We start from the raw sequence: 24,438 nt of genomic DNA, 5'->3' as shown, positions 1-24,438 counted from the left end.
AATATTGTTGTGGGCTGGAGGTTCGGTGGCGAGAACGACCGCTAAGTGTGGGGAAGGTTACGTCGTCTCCCACCAGACTCCCCGGAATTGTATGCCGTCGCTCCGAATAACTCCGTGAGGCGGCGGGTCGCTTAACCGACCATGGAAGCCAATACCTCCACCGCATAGCGTCGGGTCTTTTTGTCTAGAACCAATTTACCTAATTAAATATGCGGTGTCGTCTACCGGAGAACCACGCCCTTGGCACGTCTTGCTCGAACTGGGTCACTTTACCCACTGTGGTAGAGTTCCAACTACCGAGTACCAACTCCGGTTCGGGTGCAGTCGAGTGGAACTGCCAAAGCCGTGCAGGCTAGGATGAATAGATTAACGGGAACAAAGACCCGGCTGAAACTCAGATCCGAACCATGCTGGACCATAGAAGGAAAAGACGAAAACGAACTGGGAACATTTCTACAATAATTTATTTATAATAAACGACGAAATTTAAGTGGCACAGAAACAGGTTTATTGGGGTTTTATGCAGGGGAAAGAAAGAAGATGTAGTGCGACAATTTACAGCAACTTAAAAAAGCAGACACAGAGCAGATTTATGCGGGAATTCTACAGGCAAGATTTGCAATGATCGAAAACACTTGTACAGTTTCTACTTATTCGACTGGCACCACACACTTGGACACACACTCGGACAAAATAAACACAGTTGAAGGCAAAGAACTTTTGTAGCCAGGGAGGGAGGCGGGCTGAGGTCGCAGTTCTTTCGAGTACCTGAGTGTTCGGGAAAGGAATGCTCCATGGTGCGGCACCTGCCGACAGTCGTGTAGTCAGATCTACAGCCGCCCATGTGGAGTTTGGGTCCATGGAGGAGCTCGAGTGTGCTGGGACCAGTAGTCGGGGCGAGACGTGAGCGGAGCCAAGCAGTGGGAACCCCTTCGTTTTCCAACCAACTCCAGCCTCCAAGCACAGAATGAACGACCCCCAAAGAACTGAACGAACGACCCCCAAAGAACTCATGACTGAGGATGATGTCGTGGTTTTAATAGACCTCCCTCAGCGGGGTGGGGCCTTGGTCAAAACTGACGTCACTGTCCGCCCTGATTCGATGGGGCTCCCATGTGTCCGCCCTTTCTGGGTGGGGCCTCGGCCAGGCACCGGCGAGGCCCGCCCACTCCACGCGTGTGGACTCGTCAAAGAGTTGGAGCGTTTGGAGAAGCCTTATAGGAACTGCGACAGCGAAGATGCTGTCTCAGAAAAACGAGCCTCCAGAGACAACAGGTGGACCGTGGTACGTTGTTGCCAGCGAACCGAAGGCGGCAAGCGCTCGGGTACCGTGGATCGCAATGGAGGATGGGATATCAGGATTTATTACCTAACTGAAAAAACATCGCGACGCACCCCCTTTTGTTTCCCATTACACACAAGGAGGGGTTCTATCTGCACATATACTTAATGGAATAACTAACTTTGTGACACCTTAATGTTGAATGCACACTGTTCCGAGAACCAGGGTTTATTCTAGCGTGCAGTTGTACCCCTTTTGTGCAGTTGTAAATCCAGATTTGTGCAGTTGTCAATTTGTTCTTTGTTTGAATTTGCATGGCTAGGGTGTCATAAACTAGTATAGGAAGGAACCACAATAGATGTCACTGATAGTCTGATAGCTGACCAAACCTTTTTTTTTTATTAACCTTACAATATAATGCAATCATACATATTACATAAATCATAATATATGACATAGACTACCACATTTCACATTACAAATTATATCTTAAACAGTGAGGATTATCAAACGTATTTACAGTCGATGTGAAACCACATGTGGTTGCTCATAGTCGCACAAAGAACAAAATCATCAACCTGAGCCTGAGGTTGACTATGACTAACATTAGAACCAGGTTTCAGGTAAGTCCAACTCGCTTGCTGTCTTTGGCATGAGTAAGATTAAACAAAATCTGTAGAACAACGAAAATGAACATTTGAACCTGTCCAAGTAAGCAAAACTGTAAGAAGTTAGAATTTCTTGACCTTCTTCTTAGGTGGTACCTCCACCTCGTCAGGCTCGTCATCCTCTACTTTGTGTTCTGCTTCTGTGAAAACTCCCTTGCAGTGGACTTGAAACTTTGCTTTGTCATGTCTTTTGTTTCTGCGTGCCTTTGATGACAGCCAAATCATAACCGCCTCCCTTGGATCAAATGCTTCGAATGGTGGCATGTTGTAATGTATGTACAAATACAGATTTTCCATCTCCACTGACATTCTTGATCTTTCACATGTTTTCAGAGCATTGCTGTTACTTATAAGACGCTCAACATCTGCTGAATGAGGCTTGGCAGCCACAACTCTGCTTAATGCCTTCACTAGATTTGGAAACAGTTCTTTAGACACCAGATACTTGACCAGCTTGTTGAGAGTTAAGTCTTTTCCTTGTCCAGAAGACACAAGATCTTGGTATTCCATACCGAGTTCCTCAAGGTCCAAATCTGGACATATCAGCTGATGAACAGCCTTGATGTCAGCATCTTGTCGCTTCAAGAAGGGCACCAGTACCTCCATCATGTGCTTGTCAATGTCACTGTCAAACCGCTGTACCAGGAACTCTGACAGGGATTGCTCAAGCTCGTTTTGTATGGGTGCATTGTCCCCTTTGCCACTAACAAAGAGATGGTGGTTTTTGCTTCGGAGTCCTCATTCCTCACCTGTAAACACATAATCACATAATGCTACGTGCCACGACGGCGCAGCCGTCGTGCTCGGCTGCTTCGTAGCCTCCATTTTTTCCCGCCCCTGCCGAGAACCGTAACAATATCATTTCTGTTGAACCCCTTCATTCATCGACATGGAACTTTACAATTGCGATCTCCTAGTCGTGGGGAATGTATGAATGTATGTTTTAAACTGACCAGATGCTTGGTCTGACATCCAGAATTGTTTAATTCTTTGAATTTTGGTTCAGGGATTTAAATCAAACTCGGTACAAGTATTTTTTTTATCATTGAAATTTTTTTTCACAGTTCTCGTTATTCATTCCAATTCTTGCTTTTTCTTCTCTTTCATCTCTCTTACTCCCTATTCCTCTCTTTCATGATCTATCTCCCAGGAGAAGTGAATTCCTGCAGAAAGTTTTTTTTTTTTATTTTTTATTTTTTTTTTTTTCTGTGAGAATCACTTGGCTGTGCCTGGATGGGTTTGAGGGTTGTGGAGTAGTGGCTGAAACCTGAATCCTATCCAGATTCCTCCTGATCACTCCATCTTTGCTCTTTTACCTCTTCGGGTTCCTTCTTGGTCTTCCGTTCCATTATGATGTAATAATTTGGGCAGAAGCATATCTGGCAATGCTGCGACGTCGATAGTGGCCTTCTAATTTTAATATACCATTCTATAGACCTGCGCCAATTGCCACAAAATTTTCTCGATGAACAACATACAGGGTAATCAGCTGATTGCAGTCAGTGTAATTACCGACTGCAGTATGTACTGTATACAACTGAAAAACCTTCAGTAGCTCTCACCCTTGTTTTGGGCGAATTTCTGTGATTTTTTTTGTTGTTGCTCTTAGGTGGGAAAAATTTGGCTCCGTAATGTAGAAAACGCATTATACGGGAACTGGTTCAGAAATCGGGTATTATTAAATATATTTTGCTTTGAAACTCAGAGAAACCATATAACCTTTCTAAAGCCAACCTGATTCATATAAAATAACCAATTGCTTTACAGACAGCCATGAGGACAAAGGACAAAGGAGGATGCTGCTGAGGTTAAAAGTTGAAACCTCTGCCATTGGGCCACGCACCATGGGCCTGGGTACGAGTTCGGTCTGCACACCTATGAATCCCGTGCACCGCATACTCTTAACCAAGCATACAGGCATGCACACATACACATGTATACATCAGCAAAGAGTCTCTTTACAAAACCAAGGCGACCCATTTATACCACGTCCATGTGTGCTGTCTACATACCTTTTCATGTTTGGAGCAAACTGACCTGATCAGGGCATGAACTATGTGCATAGTACCACGCTCTACTGTGGTGCGCTCGCTTCCTGGCTTAAGCACTCGAGCAAGCACTCTAACAAAACGGTTGATAAGGAATGACTGGCTTTGCAAGTGATAGAAAGCTGATTGGTGGTGGGACATATCCGCCAAAACCAAATAAACATTGCCGATTTCTTCACGTTTTCATATATCCTCCATGTTTCAACAGGTATTTCGTCCACATGATCCAATCCTCAAAACGGCAATTGTATTTCGATTATATACGTTAATTAGTCCGTGAAAGTAGCTCGTGGAAAATCGCATCGTATAATGCATGAAATCACTTCATCCTCCTCATTTGAAAATTATCACTTACAATAGTGATATATACAGCAATTTTGGTGGTATGTAGATGAGGCATTCGATGATGTGAGTGGGGAAAGTGGGGAAAAAAAGCCAAAAAAAAACAGTGGTGTGGTGTGGTGTGGTGTGGTGTGGTGTGTGTGTGTGTGTGTGTGTGTGTGTGTGTGTGTGTGTGTGTGTGTGTGTGTGTGTGTGTGTGTGTACGTACATATATATATATATATATATATATATATATATATATATATATATATATATATTTGGTGTTTTTGTTGTGGTACTTGATTAGGTGGGGGCTAATTGGTTACTCCCTCCATTCATGGGTGAGAGATGTGATTGGTTCTTGATTTTGTATGTGAACTGCTCTTGACATTGCACATGGTAAATGCTTGGGAGCCTCAGTGGTGTTTTTTTACTGTCTATCCTCCCACTGATGATTTGCCAATCAGTGATGAAACCAGTCCGATGGCTGAGGGTTGTGTGTAGCATTGGGATTCTCATGTATGTACTACTTGTGAATGTGTGCAGACTAACATGGGTTGGGTTTGAAACCACAAAGGGCTTACCTTGTGTCGCTTTTCTTGGCTGCTTTATCCAGCTTTTTTTGGCTGGAAGGGAATGGGAGTTAATTATATTTTGTGTTGTATTGTATTAATTAATTTTGTCGAAACGGCACATGACATTTTACAGTTCCAAAGAGATATTGGACAGGAAGCAAACATACATTCTTCATGAATTAGCTCCTCGCTCTCTCGCTCTCTCGCTCTCTCGCTCTCTCGCTCTCTCGCTCTCTCGCTCTCTCGCTCTCTCTCGCTCGCTCGCTCTTTCATTCTTTCTCACTGACCATCTCAGTGCCTTGCCTTTTAACAGTTTACTCTAATGAATGGCATAAAACCATTTCTTTGAGTAATTGGAGGCTCCTATCTAAGCATTCCAGTCACAGTTGGGTTTTGTAATGCGAGTTTTTATTTCCAGATGCACCACGGTGCAGTGCTGGCACTTTTTATGCTAACTGCTCTTGCCATGTGGCTGCAAGCCCTGAAGCATGTCTGCATACACACATCTTGGTGGGATGGACTTAAACTTGGAACACGACGGTTGTGGGCTCAATTCCCAGCCGATGTGCAGTTGCATCTCGTGCATTTTATATTGAGTTCCAAGCAAAACTTGTGTTATTGGCTTTGCTATTTACAGCTCCCCAGGCAAGAGGTGGTGCACGGCTGTGTTTCTGAGCATTACAGCTGGTGTTTGGCATATGCCTTTTAAAACCACTTGGTGATATGAGATGGAATCCTAAATGTAGATGTTGTGGAATCTCCCTTGTACGTACAGTGCTTTCAGAAAGTATTCACACCCATCGACTTTTGTCACAATTTGTTGAGTTGCAGCCTGAATTTAAAATGGATTAAATTTTTTTTTTTTATTGTAATCGATCAACACAAAATACTCCATTAATGACAAAGTGAAAACATGTTTTGAGAAATTTTTATCAATTAATTAAAAATGAAAAGCTGAAATGTTTTGCATCAATAAGTATTAGACCCCGTGAGTCAATACTTTATGGAGCAGCGATTGCAGCTTCAAGTCTTCCTGGGTATGTCTGTATCAGTTTTGCAAATCTGGATTTGGGGATTTTCTCCCATTCTTCTTTGCAGATTTTATCAGGCTCTGTCTCGTTTGATGGGGAGTGTCGGTGAACAGGAGTCTTCAAGTCTTTCCACAGATTTAATTATCAGTGGGATTCAAGTTTGGGTTTGGCTGGGCCACTCAAGGACTCACATTCTTGTTCTGAAACCATTCCAGTGTTGCTTTGGCTCTCATGCTTGGGATCATTGTCGTGTTGGAACGTAAATCTTCACCACAGTCCTTGGTCCTTTGCACTCTGAAGCAGGTTCTCCTCAAAGATGTGCCTGCATGTGGCTCCATTCATTGTTCCCTCTATCCTTGCAAGTCTCCCAGTCCCTGCTGCTGAAGAGCATCCCAATAGCATGATTCTGCCACCACCATGCTTCACGGATGGGGTGGTGAGATGGGTGATGAGCTGTGCTTGGTTTCTGCCAGACATAGCACTTTGCACACAGGCCGAAGAGTTCAATTTTCATCTCATCGGACCACAGAAACATTTATGTCATTCTCTCAATCTTTCACATACCTTTTTGCAAACTCCAGTTATACTGTCATGTGCCTTTTTCTCAGTTGTGGCTTCTGTCTGGCCACTCTCCTGTAACTCCGAGATTTGTGAAGTGCTGCAGAGACTGGTCCGGCAGGTTCTCCAATCTCTGCCAAGGAACTCTGTAGTTCTGTCAGAGTGGTCATTTGGATTCATGGTCACCTCCCTGATCGAGGTCCTTCTTTCCAGGTTGCTCAGTTTGGTCAGATGGCCAGCTCGAGGAAGAGTTTGGGTCGTTCCATATACTTTCCATTTCCTAATGATGGAGCGCATTGTGCTCTTGGGAACTTCCAACATTCTAGAAATTGTTTTATAACCTTCCCCAGATCTATGCCTCCTCACAATTCTATCTCGGAGTTCTACGGACAGTTCCATGATTTCATTGTGGAGCTTCTGCTCTGACATGCACCGTCAACTGTGGAACCTTATAGAGAAATGTTTCTTTCTAAATAATGCCCAATCAATTGAATTGGCCACAGTGGGCTCCAATCAAATTGTCGGGACATCTGAAGGATAATCAAAGGAAATTGGACGTTCCCGAGCTCAATTTGGAGTGTCACAGCAAAGGAGTTCAATATTTATTGACTCGAGACATTTCAGCTTTTCATTTTTCATAAAAAATTCTGAAAACATGTTTTCACTTTGTCATTAATGGGGTGTTTTGTGTTGATCGGTGCCAAAAAAATTTAAATTCAATCCAATTTAAATTCAGGCTGTAACAACGAAATGTGAAAAGTCAAGGGGGTGTGAATACTTTCTGAAGGCACTGTATTTACAGGTTGGCCATAACGTCTGGAAACGTATGTGAATATACATTATAAATGGTTTATTGACATTAAGTTACAATACATGATATGTGCAATGACATTACACGACATATTCAATGTGTTGTCCCTCATGAGACCTTCGTCGCTCCTTGTTTGGTAGGGTAGATCCAGTGAACGGGGAGGTGAACAAGCAAAACATGATCTACTGGTCGCAAGACCATCTGCACTGGATCTCCAGTACAGCATGTTTTGCTGTACTATATATATATATATATATATATATATATATATATATATATATATATATATATATATATATATATATATATATATATTGTTCAATATCATGAACATTTGAGTGTCATTGAGCCATCCTTGGTGGGGAACCCATCAGTGAGCAATTTCATCACGAAATGCGAAAGAATTATAATATAATCACATCATGTCATAATACTCTTTTGGTTCATTAATGCAGGCACATCGGTGTAAATGATATTGTTAAGGGTCGAGTTGAACATGCTGACCTACTGCATACACCTGCTGTCTGCTTGTGACTTTGCCATGGTGTATGGCCAGCATTTCTGCAGAAAGAATTGGTGAGGCTGCAGGATGAGGTGGAGCAATGTGAGGAGGCCAATAGACATTTGCTGCAGGAGATGGAGGTGCTCCGCGCTGGCAAGGCTGCTGGACTGCCATCGACGAGCGAGTTGCAGGTGCAGCTTACGAAGAAAGAGCATGAGCTGGCAAGGATGAAGGAAGCACTCCATGGTATGTCATCGTTTCCTTTCTAAACCTCCTGAAAGTTGTGGAGTACCTGGTGCTCTTGTCCCTTGAACAATAGTGCAGTGATACAGTAGCACTTAAAGTCACACTGTAATGCTCACAAGTAGTGTGTATCCATTATTGAGCAACTGGGAAAACATCATCATACGAACCATTCTCCTTCCTCAGTCCTGCAAGCACTTTGACAAGTTGTCTCTGTTGTATGCCCCCCTGCGCACCCCCATCCTCTCACTCACCTCAAATAACCTCACCTCAGACTCTGCTCAAGGCAAGGCAGAATTTCTCAACTTTGTGTTTGCTTCCAAGTCTCGTGTACCGCACCCATCTCACTCTGAATTGTCGGTGGACCCAGATGGTATCGGTGACAATGTTTTCAAATCCTGCTCTGCTGCTCTTTTTTTATATATATATAATGTGTGGATGCTAATGAAGGAGTTAAAACACAGAACAAATTAAGTCGTAACAGACCAAAAAGAACAGTAGGAAGAGAGTGAGGGTGGGGACATCCCATCAGCAGGGTCGAGAGGAAAAATGGAGGGAGACTTGGTGAAATGAAGGCATGCAGAGGTCACAGGAGGTGAAAAAGATGGATACAGAAGCGAACTCTCAATTACATTACAAAAGTGGAAGGAGAGAATGGAACCTTGGAAAGAGGTGGGCTTGGGGCATGGTGTACGTGGGAGTAAAAAGGTAATTTTTGTGGATATGGGATTACCTGAGATAGTAGTTGACAGCTGTCTTGAAGCCCTGGAGGGACTAATGACATTGAAGAGACCGCAGAAGTAGATTCCACAGTCGTGGAAAACAAAGTAAGATAAAGAGGAAGTCATGAGTGGAGGCAAGCAGTGAGTCTGGATTTTTGGAGTATCACCGGAAGGGGATTTGCTGGTGGATCTCGTACATCCTGCAGAAACCTGGGGATGGCAGAGCACTGATAGAGCACATAAGGAGGCGGTAGAAGACAGAGAGACCACCGACCTGTCTGCGATGTGAAAATGATAGGCCCAGAGACTCAACCTCATCGTGGGCGATTCCATTGATCTTAAAGGACTTTGTTTCCACAGCGTCAAATTGAGCAACTTGTGGAGGAGTGCCAGCCCAGACGGGGCACGCAGTATTCCATCAAGATGTGGATGAAGGCCTTGTCGGTGGATCAGAGTTCAGATGTGCCAAGGAAAGACTTTACATGATGGAGGATGTCCAGTCGGCAGCTGGCTTTGGAGCTTTCTTTCTCAAGCGCTTTCTTTGGACATACTAGATCATAACAAATCAACAAACTAATCAGATCAGTGCCGAGGAAGGCAAGGGTGGGGAGCAAATTATCTATTTGAATTTGTATCGTGTCGCACCGCTTCAGGTCGGAGAGGGTATTACGAGTCCCATCCTTTACAGTCCTGTATTCCTGTCCCATGTTTTTCAGTGCAGTGAGGTGTTTTGCATTATAAGCAGGAGGTATGTTTTTCTTCATGCATGTAACCTGGGTGTTTTATTTTATTTTGGGCAGCAATTGAGGCAGCTCTCAGTTGCCTATACACCGCCCAAATAAGGGTATGTGCCAGAAGAACGTGTTAGCCCGTAGGGTGGGTACTCTGCGAGTAATAATAATAACAATAATAATAATGATACAAGAACTGCCACTTTATAACTGCTGGGAGTGATGACCGGGTACCAAGACGTCTGGCTTTGATACAACTGAGGATTGACGAGTTACAGGCCGAGTAACATGCAGCATGCTGCGTTCAATCTATTTATTACATATGCAGTTAGCTCTCTTTCCTGAATATGTAGTCTGTATCAATTGAATTGGTGTTTAAATAACCTGAACACAAAGTAATAAATGTTACCCTGGGTCCACAGGATAAACCTGAACCTCCCTGAGTAATACGAAGCCCCCACACGTCTCTCTACTATGTGGGATTGATGAGTTATGGACCGAGTAACACGCCGCATTCAATCTACTTATTACGTAAGCAGTTAGCCCTTTTTCTGAATGCACAATCGGTATCATTTGAATTGGTGTTTAAACGTGGGTGCAAGGGGGTAAAGCGGGATTCCCTCAAGTCGAATGAGGCCCACACGTTTCTATACGATGCGGGATTCACAAGTTACGAAATGAGGAACAGGCCCCGTAAAATCTGTTTCTTATGTACATGTGCCCCTTTTTCCTGGGGCCATCAAAGGAATCAATTGAATTGCTACTTCTGTACCCTCAAATGCATTTTGGCACAGCCAAATGAGCCTTATGCAAAAAAAAAAAAAAATTGTCAAGGTTCTCAGATTCAAACAATTAAATAATTATGGCTGCCAGTCCTTGTGATCAATCAGATTGAAATTTAAAACATACATCCCCCATGTCTACTACATCATAACTGTAAAGGTTGACATTGACCGAAGAAGCGGTTCCAGAGAAAACATTATTTAATATTTGACTTAAATCCAATATGGCTGCCAAACCATGTGGCCGATCAGGTTGCAATTTAAAACGTACATACCCCAGGTCTGCGAGATCATAATTGTGAAGTTTCACATTGATTTTAGTGGTTCCAGAGTAAACATTATTTAATATTTTCCTTCAATCCAGTGTGGCTGCCAAACCATGTGACCCATCAATTATTCATGAACAAACTTGTATCCCCTCGTCTTGTAGCATGTGCTTGTGAAGTTTCCCCTTGATCTGACCAGCCGTTCTGGAGAAGAAAGTTTCAGGGTAACTTCAATTTGGCCATCAAACCATGTGACCTATGAATGAGAAATTAACAAACTTGTACAAGCATGTCTTGGGGAACGTGTGTAAAGTTTTGCCTTGATCTGTCCAGCCGTTCTGGAGAAGATTTTTTTAATTTCATTTTTTTGTTTTTTTCAAAACAATATGGGTGCGGAACCACGTGACCTATGACGTCATAATTAACAAATGAATACTCTACGAAAAAAGATGCATACTACGGTGAAAATTTCTTGTCGATTAGACTAACCGTTGCTGAGATAATGAATGTAAAAGGGAATAAACCCGAAAATTGCCGGCGGAATAATAAGAAAAATAGGAAAAATAATAATACACAGAAGAAAAACAATAGGTTACCCAGCCTTCTCGGCTTGGTACCCAAATTAATGAAATACCAATAACAATAGGAGATCCCCTAATAATGATAACAAGAAGAGCACTCGGAAAAGCACATACCTCCACCACGCAATGCCTGATCCATGAGAACATATCATGCCCAATACGTTTTTGAAATATCATGCTATGTATCGTTTTTGGCCCAATCTCTCAATAGTAAAGAATCACTTCAGAAATTAAATAATTCTCGTGTCCGGTTTTGGATCCTCACCAAAATCGAATCTATTTGTCCAAGTCACACACCCAATATGTCCCAAGTTTTGTCTGAATCCGTCCACAACTTTTTGAGAGATCATGCTATATATCGCTCTTGGCCTGATCTCTCAATGGTGAAGAAGCACTTAAAAAAATTATAGTGGTCAGATCCTGATCCAGATCTTCACCAAAATCTAATCAGTTCGTCCTTGTCCACACACCTAACCTGCCCACCACATTTCATCCGAATCCGTCCACGACTTTGAGAAATCACGCACACGCACGCACAAAAACATAACCTTCCACTTTCGGTGGTGGAGGTAAAAAATAAAGATTCCTTTTGCACCGATCAATGCATAGGGCTGCTGAGGTAGTTTCATTGTCGAAGAGGCATAATCCTGGACGGGTCACCGCTCCGATGCAGGATACTCAAATGGCTCCTTTTTACCAGAGCTGGTGCTCCTTTTGCCGACTTCAGTAGTTTGTGGAGTCGTACAGTGCCCTACCTCCCTCTACGATCTCTCTTTGTATGTAGTCAGGCCACGTTCTTCTGGAGAATGGCAGTGGATTTGATCTCTGCTTACCTTTTGTACATGAGACGTTACCTTCAACCACGGAGTTGAACAACTTTGAGATGCATTCTACCAGAAGAATGCAAAACGCACACGTTGATCCGGATGGTTTTCTTTCAAACCAAGCTCATTCATCTGTGACCTCTGCCTCTTAGGGGTTGGTAACTGTTATAACTGTAATTTGTGAGAGTTTTTGTTGTTGCAACGCAGTTTAGTGTGCAGCAGTTTTCCTGTGGACATTTTTACCAAAGAGAAAATATCAGCACCACCTGATCAGTTATATTGCGAAGAATATCTGCAATCAAAGGTAGCTGATTATGACCCCCCTGCTGTAATCAGTGTGATTTGAAGTGCGAGTTGGGTCCATTAGCCATGCCATGATGTGCAGTTTATGGAGGAGCACAGATACACTGTCACTTTGAACAAAAAAAAACAAAAAACGATTATTCTTACTTTGTACTTATACAGCGAAGTGTCGCACAGCAATGAAGGAGGACCGGCGGCGCTTACGTGAGGAGAAGTCTGACTTGGTGAGCCAGATGAAGCAGCTGTACAGCACATTGGAGGAGAAGGAGCAGCAGCTGCGAAGCTTCATACGGAGTTATGAACAGCATCGTAAGGTCGGTATCATTCAGCCATATAATTGTGAGCAGTTGTTTCAGTTTTATGAGGTCAGCATAATTGTATGTACTGGCAGTGAACATTAAATAAGGTCTTCTGATTATTATTATTTTTCCCATACAGTGTTATGGCTCATAAAGGAGACTGTAACCATTCCTTGTCCAGCATTGTAATACACTGGAAACACTCGCTCCCTTTTGCAGTTACCTGGGGTGTGGAAGGGGGGGGGGGGGGTTAAGAAAGTGGGGCAAATATATATATATATATATATATATATATATATATATATATATATATATATATATATATATATATATATATATATATATATATATATATATATACACACACACACACACACACACACACACACACATGTATAGTGCTGTGGCTAATTTATCCCCCGTTTGCAGCATGCCTCAGTAAACCACTCGCACCATGGCACATGTACAGGTGAATATTGTAAATCGTCCACCCCCCCCCCCCAACTGGGGGAGAGGGCGTGGGTTTTGCTCATGTCCTGAGCATGGGTACTACCAACACATATACAATCTATTTTATTAATGATCTGACAGGAACACAGACGACACAGTTGAATGCTATAAAAGGTGCTGTTAGTGGCTGGACATAGATACACTTGCTCCATGCTCTATAATAATTCAGTCCATTAGTCCGTTGGGCAGTCCATCTCCTCCATGACTCCAAAACCATGAAACCTAGTGGCCCCAAACTTTGCAAAAATACTAAGGGAACTCTAAGGTATTGCTTGAATCAAAATGGATTGTTTTGCAGGGGTGCAAATTAACATTTTTATCCACCGGCCAGCAGGGCCGGTGACTAGAAAAAGTTACCGGCCCAGCAGAATTTCTACCGGCCCGATAAAATAAAGACAAAAGTCACAAATTTGATATCAAACACTTTTAATATACTCACATGAGTGAGTTTGATGAGTGAGGTTGGTTGGATGAGTGAGTTTAATGGAGGAGGTTTGCAGAATGAGTGAGTTTGATGGAGGAGGTTGGGTGGATGAGTGAGTTGGATGGATGGATGAGTGAGTTTTCTGAGTGGGGTGGGGGTGGGGGGATGATGCAGGGGGGAGGAGGTTTTGATGCAGGGAGGGGACCTTTTTGTGTGGGTGATGGGGGCAGGGGGTTGTGAGTAGTGCTGGGGGGGGCATTTTTGTGGGTGATGGCGTGGTTGTCGCTGATGGATGATGGGGTGGGGGGGTTGTGGGTTGTGGGTGATAGACGATGGGGTGGAGGGGGGGTTATGAGTGATGGACAATGGTGGGGGTACTACTCATCCACCCAACATCACATATAAACTCACTCATCCACCTAACCTCACCCATAAAACTCACTCATTCACCCAACCTCACCCATCAAACTCACTCATAAACCCAAGCTCACCCATGAAACTCACTCATTCACCCAAATTCACTCATTTAACCAACCCGGGCATGAGAAAATGCGTCCAAACCGTGCCAAACCGTCAAATCTCGCGCAATCACACGTGATTTGGAACGAGATGAAAACAGACAAAATGGCCGCCGCAGAATTACCGGTGATTTCTACGGATTTGTGCAGACAAAGACAGTAGTTCTAGTTGAGAAAACTAGTGGAGAAGCTAGTACAAATTGTACAAAATAACAGGAATCACCGGTGATTCGCCAGCCGGGCAGGTAAGGCAGTATTGCGTACCCGCCCAGCACAAAAGTTAGGCGCCATTGGCGACCGGGCGGCCGTTAATTTGCACCCCTGTTTTGGTAAATTTATACGCCCCTTTTGAAGATAATTAACGGCCTTATTATCCCCCCCCCCCCGCGCGGAAAAAAGTATGTTTGTGTCTGTGTCTGTGTCTGTGTCTGTGTCTGTGTCTGTGTCTGTTTTTTCAGTCACTTGTGCTATACCACACTTCTGCACGCACTGTCATTCTGCTAAACCCAACAAAAATGCATCCTATTCTCTTTTGTAATAAATGGTTGACTGAGCAAAGTAAATCGCTGGTGCCTCGGGGTCATCTGGTTGTTTTTTGTTTTATTATCCTGCCCCCCCACCCCCCCCCCCCGGAGGGAGGGAGCAGGATATTGTAATCGTCCGGTTTGTTTGTTTGTCTGTCTATCTGTTAACAACTTTATGGCAAAACTGCTTCAGCAAACACTATCAGATTTAATCCACAGGTGGGCAATGAACCTTGGACGACCCCATTAACTTTTGGGTCCAATTGCATCAAAGGTCAAGGTCACAAAAGATCAAAATCGTTTTTCGCTCATAACTTCGTCAAAAATGATCTGATTTCTTTCAAACGAAGCTTATAGTGAACCTTATTCTATTTGTCACTTATAATCCCACCCATTCCTATAGTGAAAAATACATATTTGTGAAGATCGGTAGGGTCTGAAGTTTTGGGAGTCATGATCATCGGTCAACATTACAAATTTTCCATAAAAACTAAAACATGGTTACGAAAATACAACTTTACGGGAAAACAGCTGGCTCAAACACTCTCAAATTGTATCCACAGGTGGGGAATGAACCTTGGACGACCCCATTAACTTTTAGGTCCAATTAGGTCAAAGGTCAAGGTCAGGTCACGAAAAGGTGAAAATCGTTTTTCGCTCATAACTTCATCATAAATGGGTGGGATTTATTTTCCCTGGCACCACTTGTTTAATTTTCCTTCTTTCAAGGTGTCATTCTTGGGTCAGCTTACTGGGGTCTTAATTTGCCATTTGTTCTGCCTGCTCAACAATGCCTTAACTTGGAACAGGCCACAATGGTTTCTTGATGATAAAGCACTCAAAAAAAATAGTTTTTTCACTTTTGTCGCTCATACCGAATGCCTCATCTTCATATCTATGAATTGCGAGATACATCGCAATGCTTATAAATGCTTGGAGACGCCACCCATCTCCCTCCCGCCTCTCTCTTCTCTCCTCTCCCTCCCCCTCTTCCCTCTTCTCCCTCTCTCTCCCAGCCTTCACCCTCTCCTCTCCCTCTCCTCTCCCTCTTCCCTTCCACCTCTTTACCTATCTCCCCACCTCTCTTAATATTCCCATCAGTGAAGTGATGGGTTTTATTTGTCAGTTATATAGATTAGGAGATATAATTGTGCTTTCGGATGAATAACAGACAATAAACCAGGGGTTCCCAAACCCTGGGTTGTGACCCAAACTTGAATCCACCCCCCCCCCAGTCAAAATCCTGGCTTTTGAGGGGGATGGGGGGGTTTCACGGCAAAAGCGATTTCTTCGACAATATTTGACAATTTTTATCAGAGGTACCGCCTTGCAGTAACATTTGGGTCATGGTGCAAATGTGATTTGAAATTTTAGGTCGTGCACAAAAAGGTTTGGGAGCCACTGCATTAGACAAATGGACATCAACACTATTTATGTGGAATTTGAACAAGCTGGGATTTCCAGAATAATGAGTTACATGCTCAGATGAAATCATGTCCAAGCCAAATAATTTGTCCCTGATATTGTGTAAAAATGCTCCAGTCATGTTGAGTGTTGTCGTTATCTCCACACTTAAAAAACAAACAAACAGGGGGGGATATTGTAATCACCTCCGTCTGTCGGTCCGTAATGCTAGCTCCTAAGTGGCTGTGCAGAAATTCACCAAACTTGGTAGTTGTGATCATAAGTTTGTTAATGAATAATTACATGGCAAAAAGGTGCGATATCGGTATCATTTTGGCTTTGCCTCCTTGTCACCCTGGGGTGGGGTCAAAAGGTCAAATTTTTTTTAGCAAAAATGCAATTCCAGGCAAATTTTTATGCATTTTAAATGAAACTTTGTATAAGGCAATCAACATCGTCATGAAATTGTCACATATTATGCATGAAATATGCAACGATTTTATTTTTTTGATTTTACCCCTGTTTATGCTAAAACGGGGTGGGGACTAAGGGTCACGGGGGTCCAAACAACATTAATTATTTTTACTCAAAATTTGATATTCAGTAATTGTAGGTGAAACTTTTTGCCATCTTTCAACGTTGCTACCGGTAGTAAGCATGTGGATTGGCGATGATGTGCCATCGACTTCGCTCGAGTTAATCTTGCCCTGAGGGGGATGTGAGACTATTGCAATGTATGTATACATTTGTCCATGTCTGTGGCCATGTCTCTACATTTTCGTTTTTAAAATGTTTTTCTCTGCAACCGCATGTCTGATCAATGTAAAACTTTAAACAAAGGAGTGACTCCCCATGGAGAATATTTTATTGCTAACTCTGAAGACATAGGTCACATGGTGTGGCAGGCACATTGGATTAAACGAAAAAATTGGACATCTTTTTCTCTGAACTCAATTAAAAATATTCAGACTTGGCATACGCCATGAACCCGCCATGGGGTATGTAGGGTGATAATGTCATCGGTGGATTGGTATTCCAGCCATAATTGGTTGAATCAAAATCCTTATCTGAAAAATCTGAAACTTCATTTCTCTGATCTATGGCCTGATGACATTGATCATGTGATCTGGTGGCCATATTGGATTAAAAATAAAAACATTTAAATATAATTTCTTAACCAGACCTGCTTAACAGATCTATGCGAAAATTCATACATATGATCGGTTTGCCCTGGGAAATATTGTTTGAATTTTTTTCATATTCACCTTCATTGGTGCAATTTTTCCAAAATGTGCACAAAAGTGGTCATTAAATATCCAAATGATCATAATATGGAAATGTGGTGAAAATTGCATGCCCAGACCAGGAATCAAACCCAGGAACTCTGGTGAACCATAACAGTGCTCTGCTATCTGGGTGACCCACCGGCTGAGCACGCAATTCTCCCACATATAGCAATGCCGCTCTCTTTCCCATGCATTTCTATGCCACATGCCACATTTCGGGGCGAGACTGTGCAATCTACGAGTGCCGTTCTCATTAAAAGTTTGTTTGTACATTCCCAGTTTTTATCCAAACAATATACTTATCCACTCAAAACGTTTTAGAGGTTAATGTGCTTCACCAGTAAAGTACTCCATGTATCCATTTTTTTTCTTCTGTTGACAGGTGTAGGAAAATTGAGCATGCCGAAATGCTTTTATAATTATATGAAAATGTGTTCATTATAAAAAAAAAATTGCGGAGTTTGAGTGAAATGTACAAGTTGTATTGACAGAGGGGTGACGTTAGCACAGTGGTACAATGGAGGTAGTCATAAAAGGGAGGACGGAGAAATTCCTTAGGAACAAACACAGGCAGCATAATTAAAGGGACCTGCAAGAAGGATAATGGAATGGAGTGGGCTTAGGGGGAAATTGAAATGTAAGCAGACAGGAAAAACTGATAAACTGGGCAAATGTCGATGTGGATGAGTGATGAGCTGTTTGTGGGTCTCGTTAACACACTCTTGGCTGCTGGTTCGATCGTACAGAAAGATCACCAACACACTCTACTTGTTTGAACCAGTCATGGATAGACTCCCATGGTATAGCACCCCAAAGCACAAAATGTTAGTGCGATCTCGTAGGTTTTCCAGGTGTCCAACAGTCTTCTTTCCCCTACCTCAGAAGAATGGGACCAAATAATTATGGACATTGGCGGAAAGATGAAACATCTGTAGTACGATGTCCAATGGAGATTGGGGAAGTGCTCATCACACTCCACATGGTTGTGTGTGTGTGTGTGTGTGTGTGTGTGTGTGTGTGTGTGTGTGTGTGTGTGTGTGTGTGCCTGTGTGTATGTCCTAACGAGGTGTGTTATACATTGTGTAAGCATACGAACTGTGCTTCCCTATTGTCTCGGGTCACTCACCTGCATTTTTCTTTTTCATTTCTTTATATGTGCATATATATATATATATATATATATATATATATATATATATATATGTATATGTATGTATATATATATATATATATATATATATATATATATATATATATGTGTGTATATGTATGTGTATATATATATATATGTATGTGTATATATATATATATATATATGTATGTATATGTATGTATGTATATGTATGTATATGTATGTATGTATATGTATGTATATGTATGTATATGTATGTATATGTATGTATATGTATATATATATATATATATAAAGATGTCCGTCGATTGAGAATTTTTCTGGTGTTCTGGCTTTGATGCCCATCGGCATGTAAAATAACAGCTTTCTCCGTCACCGCGAAGGTTCCAATCATTCATATCAGTAAGTGAGTCGGTGATTGAGCTAGTCATTGAGTGGCTAGAAAGAGCTTTATTTATACATAGACTCCTCCCATGCTCTTCAAGCTGAAGAAGCTGCATAAATAAACCAAGAAAGCCTACCAAGGTAAGCCCTTTGCTGTTTCAAACCCTTCCCAGAGTTCCTCCCCAGCTGCAAAGACATTTGCAAATGGTACAAACATGAGAATCCCAATGCTACTACACACCCCTTCCCCTGCTGGACCGGTTTCATCGCTTATTGGTAAATCATCAGCAACAGCACAGACAGCAATGCATACCAATAATGCTCCCAAGCATATACCACATGCAAATGTCAAAAGCAGTCAATATGTAAATAATAAAGAAAGACCCACCCACATCCCATGGAGGAGTTCATCAATATTATTTATCTACGCAATCCGAGCCACCGAGGTGTAGTCGGTTGTCGATTAGGTGAGAGCTGATTGCTTATTCACTCCATTCACAGGTGAGAGATGTAGGTGGGTCTATGTATGTATATATATATATATATAATTACATACATATACATACACACATATACATATACACACCATGGAGGTGACATTGCATTAATCACTGAAAGTTTGCACACACAATGTCAATGTTGGCGCCGTTCACCATTTTGCTTCCACGTAAGTGTATTTATTTGTGGATAAAATGGGAAACCCTCAAGTGTATTTGAAATTTCTGAAACTTACGTCTATTAAAATTCTGCTATACTCGGTAGATACTGCTGTTATAGTATGGTTTATGATGTGTCTGCTTTTTTAGGAGAATGAAGAGGCAACCCGGATGCTGACGACACAGCAGAGGAGTTTGGAGCGGGACAAGTGGGAAGTTCTACGTCGGGCACAGGATGCCACGGAACGATCACTGTCTCTGCGTGCCCAGGTCGATCACAAGGAAGGGCGTATCAAGGAGTTGGAGGCAGAGTTGGCCATGGTGAGTCAAGTGGAGACTTGTTGGAAATATGTTTGACTCAAGTTCTTGAGACCTTGATGGTTGACTTCAATTCCCACTGATTATTTTGATTGTGGGTTTGGTGTGAACTAAAATAATGTTGATTTGTTTAAAAGAAATATAAGAAAACCACATTGGTCGAGGCTCCTGAGAGGAGCTAAACAACCAAGATCAGCAGGTTTACAAGAGGTAACTAGCAAGAGGTATTGGGTAACATGTGGGGGTTGGAGGGTAGGGGTTGGATTATGGGCATGCACAAAGAGAAAAGGAGGAATAAAGCAAAACGAGTAACAATGGCCCAGAGAGCGACATTATGAGAAAGAATCGGCATTTGGAGAAGATGATGTGCATGGGTGAACACATTAGGTTCGAATGGACAGTGTATTTGAAAGACTGAAGTGAGGAGGATGCAACGGATATTGGAACATGATTTCACAATCAAAAGATTAAGGGGATGAATGCCTGACATTTTGGGCCTTGCCCTTCGTCAGAGCAAAAAAGATAAGAATAGCTTTTTTCTTTTATTTCTATGTATATTTTTTAATTGGTGGTGTTTGCCAAAATGGATGATTTCTTAAAAGAACACTGGTTGCTCGTAAGAAATACTTGGGATGGGTAGTCCCACCATCGGATTCCGTAACCGTGACATCACTGGCAGAGGCACCATCTGAACTCGCGGATGTGCCGGCTGAACACGAGGGCACACTCTCCTCTCGACCTCCCCCCCCCCTCCAAACGTCGTCTCCTGCTGCATCAGGAACACTTTCTCGACTTTCTGCCCCACTCTCCACATTTTGTCTTCTCACAAGTGCAAAGCCAAATTCAGTCTTTTCTGACTTATTCCTCCGTTTAATCCCAACAGATTTAGCCTGGTCCGAATTGGGTGCACTTTACTCTGACGGTGGTGTCGTGTGCATTCATTGATGTAGTTATATTTTTAATAGAGTAAACGGTTTATGGTTTACCCCACGTGTTGGCTCTTAAAAGAGCTATTTGTATTATTTATACTGCCGGACCCTGCTATTCACGATTCGCAGACCCCGTGTATTCGCGGGTCATAAAGTGTGACCTGCTTTTCATTTGCACTTCACGTATTCGTGGTTTTTATTTTTATTTTTTATTTTTACACTTCAGAACTCATCTCCTACATCCACCTACGAAATTGGAAACCATTTAACATCACGGCATTACATAAAAAGCGTGCAATAACGTATCTCCTTAACTACGGCCCAATTTGCTTCCTGTACTTCCACTCATCAGCAAGGCAATATAATCCATCATCACAGATGACATAGAATCATTACTTTTCTCCAACAGCCTCGTCTCAAATCATCAATTCAGATTCACACCTGGTCACTCCACCTTGGACTTCCTGCTTCTACTCTCCCACACAATCGTGGAGGCCCTCAATATCAGACATGTGATCAGGGCCGTCTCTCTGGACATATCTCGAGCTTTTGATACAGTTTGGCATTCTGTCTTGCTCTCCAAACTGCCTCTGGAATCCAAGGCTAATTCCATGCTTGGATTGCTGACTTCCTCCGCCCTCGTAGATGACACGTAACTCTCAATGGAACCCTTTCATCTCCTCTCCCTGTCAAGGCTGGAGTATGCCCAATGCAGTGTTCTCGGCCCCAGATTATTCCTAATCTTCATCAGTGGTCTCACTGACTTTCTGTGAAATCCTCTTTATCTCTTTTCTGATGACTCTACCTTATGTTGTGAGATCTCTCATCCTTCTGACAGACAGACAGACAGACAGGCAACAGCAGCCTCTTCCTTCTCCTCAGACGTTGACAAAATCACAAACTGGTCAAACACAATTTTGCTGATGTATCCATATTATTCGCCCTTTGCATTTTCCCTTACTACTCATCGATACCTGCATCCCTTGTTTGTCCGTCTCGGACTGCTTTCTCCCTCCGCCCTGCTGTTGCTGTTTCCCCTTTCTCCTGCTGTTGCCTTTGTTATGTTATGTCCTGATTTGTTCTGTGTAATTGCTCTTCCATCAGGCCAGACCATGTCTCGATGTGATTGATGGAAGTGGTGAGGTGAATTTATTTATTTATTTTTAAAACAATGCCCCAGCATTCGCGGCATTTTTTTCAGGAGCATACCCCCCCTGCAAATAGCGGGGTCCAACATTACTTTAAAAATAACTCCAAAGAAAATTTTTAAAAAAAGAATTAAGCCTCGATGAGAAGTAAGCCATTATTTAACCACCAAAAGTTAGAGAATGTTATTTATTCTCCCCTTCATTGGATGTACATCACACACCATTCAGTGCATTCGCAAAATTGCCAACATAGTCGTACGCCGTCGCTCGACACACAAGCTCGAATCTATTCATCACACACATGAGGATAGGAAACCTCCTAACCACCGTCCAGGTGTTTTCCACATCCCTTGTGAATGCGGTGAAGTTTATATTGGTGAAACTAGCTGGACTTTCATAACTAGACCGAAAGAACACCAAGCACATAATTCATGAGAACGCGAAAAATCAACAAGAGTCAATCGTGCACAGACAAATGATCATCCCAGGCTATGGTCAACAGCAAACTTTTCACATTAATCAGCCACTGGCACACAAGGCAAATCAGAGAATGTTTGGGGATGCATCTCCATCATACGGTCCCCCAAGAAAATGGCCTCCCCGTTCGTGATATCTCGCTCTCCCTCATTAACAAGCACACCCACCATCATGACTATCAATACACCGAGGACGATGAGCAAGACCATACTGGCCAATCAGCAATACACATTGACCAGCCAATAGGGTGTGGAGTTCTTTGAAACTCTGCATTCCATTTGTTCCACTTTCTCCAGTCGATGGGTGGGTGGAGCATGCTGACCGAAACATCAAGACGTCCCTCTGTTTTTAAGTTATTTTTTAAAATATACAGAATATACATAACTCTTTTAAGAGCCAACATATGGTGTTAACCCTTTTACTCAAATATATATTTTTATATCTTCCTGTAAGTTGGCTTTCAGAAAAGTTTCATTCCACCGTTGTTCTGATTAAATTTAATTTTAATAATCTACCACGGACCAATGGACCATTAAATATTTGCAGGTGTCTTCTGCTATTATGCTTCATTTTCACTGCCATCATGCATGGAATACCCCAAAAGGTCATTTGCATGTTTTGAATAAATAAAAGAAACTGCACAGCATCAAAATGTGCGAAGTATTTGAGCCCTTGATTGTGGTTACATTACTGAACATAACTCGGAGACACGAATGACCTACTCCCAGAACACGTCATCACGAATCATTCCCCAGACTCGTCTGCATGGGCATTATTATCGCTGACTGATGTGGGCCTCTTCATGTGCCATAATGGTGAGAAAATATTCTCAATCCAATGCCACCAATATTCATCATATGGAAGTACAGTCATCCCCCGCTATATCGCGGTTCACCTATCTCGCCCCCGGTTCATCGCGGGTTTTCCCTTGGAACCTAACTTTTTTTCTGCGGATTCCCCCGGTATATCGCGGTAATAATATATAAAATATAAATTATTTAAGCAATAAATTATAACGCGTGGTGCTCGACCAGTCACACAACGCACGAGACAAAGTTTCGCTTGTGAACTTCGAATATTTTCTACGTTTTTTTTCTCCAAGCCCCACGATGCCGCCCAAACGCCCTGCAGCTTCTCGGGCTTCTGGCAAGGAACTGAAGCGCCAGAGGAAGGTCCTGACGCTCCAGGAGAAGGTTAAGGTGCTCGATATGCTTCGGGAAGGAAAAAGGTTTGCCGCGGTTGGACGAGCACAGCCAAACCGACCAGACCAGACAAGTCGATCTCCGGCACCTCGAACCCGATCATTTCCAAGCCGACCAGACGAGTCGATCTCCAGCACCTCTAACCCGATCATTGCCAAGCCGACCAGACCAGATGAGTCGATCTCCGGCACCTCGAACCCGATCATTGCTAAGCTGACCAGACCAGACTGGTCGATTATTTATTTATTTATTTATTTATTTTTTGGGGGGGAGGCATCCATTCATCGCGGATTTTCACTTCTCGCGGGGGGGGGGGTTGGAACGTAACCCCCGCAATAAACGGGGGATGACTGTATATCATTTTGGATAGAGCTCAGAGGCGATCATCAAATTGTGAATCGTAATCAACCAATCAGTTTCACACATCTTCGTTAATGTATTTGCAAGTTCACTGCGTCTTCTCACAGAGCACATGCGAGTGTAGTGCATTTGAGAATTATTAATGGAACCTCTAAGTTTGGTGATATTTCGTTGTTCAAAGTGGATTTCAAAAACTTTGTCACTCCCATAAATGCGAGGTCAAAATTGATGTTCATAATGTGATTTTGAGGGTGCCCGACCAGACATCCAAAACTCAACCACTTGTATAACTAAGTTCCATGGGCACCCGTTGATGTCGAGCCCTGGGATAGCCATATATTTAAGGAATTGCACATGAAAAGCCTTATTGCTTCACCCGCAACAGGCAAATTTTTTTCAAAAATGATTGATTACCATATTTTTCAGTGGAAAACCGTGGCTGTGTATTAACCACACCCCTGTTTTTCATCCTCAAAAAAAAAAATAATAATAATAATAATAAATAACTTTTCTGGTGTATTAACTGCACACGTGTTTTTCACCCTCAAAAGAAATATATATATATATATATATTGGTCATTTTATTTTCTGATCTGTAGATCGAAATGCGTTTGTA

At 42.5% G+C, this 24,438-nt stretch overlaps 1 protein-coding gene across 7 annotated transcripts in view; it reads left to right on the top strand.

Moving 5' to 3' along the window:
- The window catches only part of LOC147028844 (kazrin-like), a 245,926-nt gene that overhangs the window by 89,296 nt on the left and 132,192 nt on the right, over nucleotides 1-24,438 (top strand). For 3 of the 7 annotated variants that reach the window (XM_085879616.1, XM_085879612.1, XM_085879609.1), the window contains exons 2-5: nucleotides 3,718-3,804; nucleotides 7,854-8,045; nucleotides 12,414-12,565; nucleotides 19,539-19,709. In XM_085879616.1, the coding sequence (XP_085735742.1) occupies nucleotides 3,718-3,804; nucleotides 7,854-8,045; nucleotides 12,414-12,565; nucleotides 19,539-19,709 (602 nt within the window). The remainder of the gene's footprint in view (nucleotides 1-3,717; nucleotides 3,805-7,853; nucleotides 8,046-12,413; nucleotides 12,566-19,538; nucleotides 19,710-24,438) is intronic. The other 4 variants (XM_085879613.1, XM_085879611.1, XM_085879615.1 and 1 more) reach the window with 3 other exon arrangements.

Source organism: Eptatretus burgeri, chromosome 4 (assembly GCF_056783735.1).
Source record: "Eptatretus burgeri isolate ZD-2024b chromosome 4, Ebu_testis_v1, whole genome shotgun sequence".
Taxonomy (NCBI): domain Eukaryota; kingdom Metazoa; phylum Chordata; class Myxini; order Myxiniformes; family Myxinidae; genus Eptatretus; species Eptatretus burgeri.
This window is presented reverse-complemented; position numbering and strand designations above follow the sequence as displayed.